The sequence below is a fragment of the Arachis hypogaea genome, chromosome 8 (genome assembly GCF_003086295.3).
Source record: "Arachis hypogaea cultivar Tifrunner chromosome 8, arahy.Tifrunner.gnm2.J5K5, whole genome shotgun sequence".
In the NCBI taxonomy this organism is placed as follows: Eukaryota; Viridiplantae; Streptophyta; class Magnoliopsida; order Fabales; family Fabaceae; genus Arachis; species Arachis hypogaea.
The window spans coordinates 10245501-10247461 of record NC_092043.1 but is presented as its reverse complement, the minus strand read 5'-3'; the positions used below and the strand labels follow the sequence as shown (position 1 = coordinate 10247461).

At 37.9% G+C, this 1961-nt stretch overlaps 1 protein-coding gene across 1 annotated transcript; it reads right to left on the bottom strand.

Moving 5' to 3' along the window:
• Positions 1 to 335: 335 nt before the first annotated feature.
• Positions 336 to 872, bottom strand: LOC112704985 (uncharacterized). The gene has a single exon (XM_025755847.1). The coding sequence runs from the start codon at positions 870 to 872 to the stop codon at positions 336 to 338; it is 537 nt and encodes a 178-aa protein (XP_025611632.1).
• Between the last annotated feature and the right edge of the window lie 1089 nt (positions 873 to 1961).

The window sequence follows — 1961 nt, the reverse complement described above, 5'->3', positions numbered from 1 at the left end:
TTATCACTTATGAAGAGTATAAGTATAGTACTTTGAAAAAGATACACTCAATACTCATACAAGCAAAAACAAGAAAACTCTCCATCAAGTTACTATTTTTTTCCCTCTATCCAATATTATACATTTATACTTAAAAAATTGACACATCGTTTTTCTTTTTTATTTTTTTTCTTCACATTATTTTTTAGTTTGACAGGCTAAATACTAATTCATTACGGATCTAAGCTCATTTAAAAATTTATTATTGGCTAATAAATTTTAGATATATAAAATGACCCAACACTTGCTTAAGTGAACTAATAAACTTATCATTCGATCAAAAGGCCAAATCATTCTCAGAAAAGCCCAAACCCGGCCCATTCAGCATCGCCAACGAGTCGGGGCGAAGATGCAACCGAAGACGACGACGTCGAAACCCGAAACGGCGATAACGACTTTCTCGACGATAACGACCACCGCGAAAGCGTCTCGAGCTCCGAAACACTTTGAGATTCCTTATCGGGTTTCGCAAACCGTTTCGAACCCGCCTTCTTGCTCGACAATCTCCTTAGCAATGGCGAGAAGAAGCAACCCGCCGACACGGTTTCCGGTCGGGTAATAAGCGGCCGGTCGAACCTCCACCGTTCGGACCGTACTCTCGGACTCGACCGAAATGATCTGGTCCGCGGCTCAGCCAGGGAACATGGATATAACCCTGACGGAGGTGGCCTGAGCTTTGGCGATGGCGGTTCCGGTGACAGAACCTGTGGTTCTTGGTGGTCGTGGTGGTTATGGTAGTTATGATGGTTGTGGTGTACTGGTACACCAGGTTTTATCTCCCACTTGAATGGAACTGCACCTGGCTTTCTAAATGAACCATCTTCCACACCCATTCTATTCCAAAGAGTAAAAGAAACTTGGGATTTGTTTTTGTTTAGTGTGAGTGAGGTGCATATTTATATGGTGGACAACTAAGTTACAAGTGAGGGGCATGAGTGTGATTATTGTGTTTGTGCGAGATTGAAGGCATGGATTAGTGTGGGACTTGTTGCGGGTCCATTTTGATTTTGAGTTTGTTGACTTCCTTATGTTAACAAGGCAGCTATGTTAGAACATTACCATGTGAGTAAGCTTTATGTTCTTAGACTTTTTGCTACACATTGTAAAGGTTCTCATGGTCATGGACGTGGGTTCTTATCATGATTTCAAATGTATGGAAAAATGACGTTTCCTACTTTAAAGGACGTAATTTTCTCCGAGTTTTAGTTATTGTTTTTGTCTCTTATAAGCTAATTAAAGAGTTCATTACTAATTTGAAGGTTCAATTCAAGGTTATATGATTTCCGTCTTAGCAGCCTTAAAGGGTGGTATAGTTCATTACTTCATTATACTAATTTGCATGGGACACGATTCAAATTGGTCAACAAGAATAGACATTAAGTGGTATTAATGGAAAAGTTGGACCATGTTTAATCATTTACTGCAATAGTACAATGGGTCGCTAAGCTAAGCTAACAGTTGCAGGCGCTATTAATGTTTGAAAGTGGGGAGAACAGGAATAAATAGCAGCATCACAATTCACAATTACCTTCATTGCTGGTTATGAGCACTAGAGCAGGCTACTAATAATATTGCCATGCAATAATCTTAGGCGTGCCCACTAATACTATGTTGAGTCCGTTCAATTGATTAGAATTTAAAAGTGTTGTAGACTTGTAGTACACTTATTCATCTCTTTTCCTATTATGCTAGTTGTTTCATAAACCATTTGTATGATTTAAGATACTGCATTGCAATCATCAATTTCACGGGTAAGTACTATTTTGGTCCCTAAAGTTGAGTGTGAAAATCGAAATTGTCCCTCATTTAATTTTCGATTTAGAATTGTTCTTAACGTTTTTTTTTTCGTATTAAAATCGTCCTTTTTAATTATTTTTTTTTGTTATTTCTAAACTACCCCTATTCCTATTTTAATAATAAAA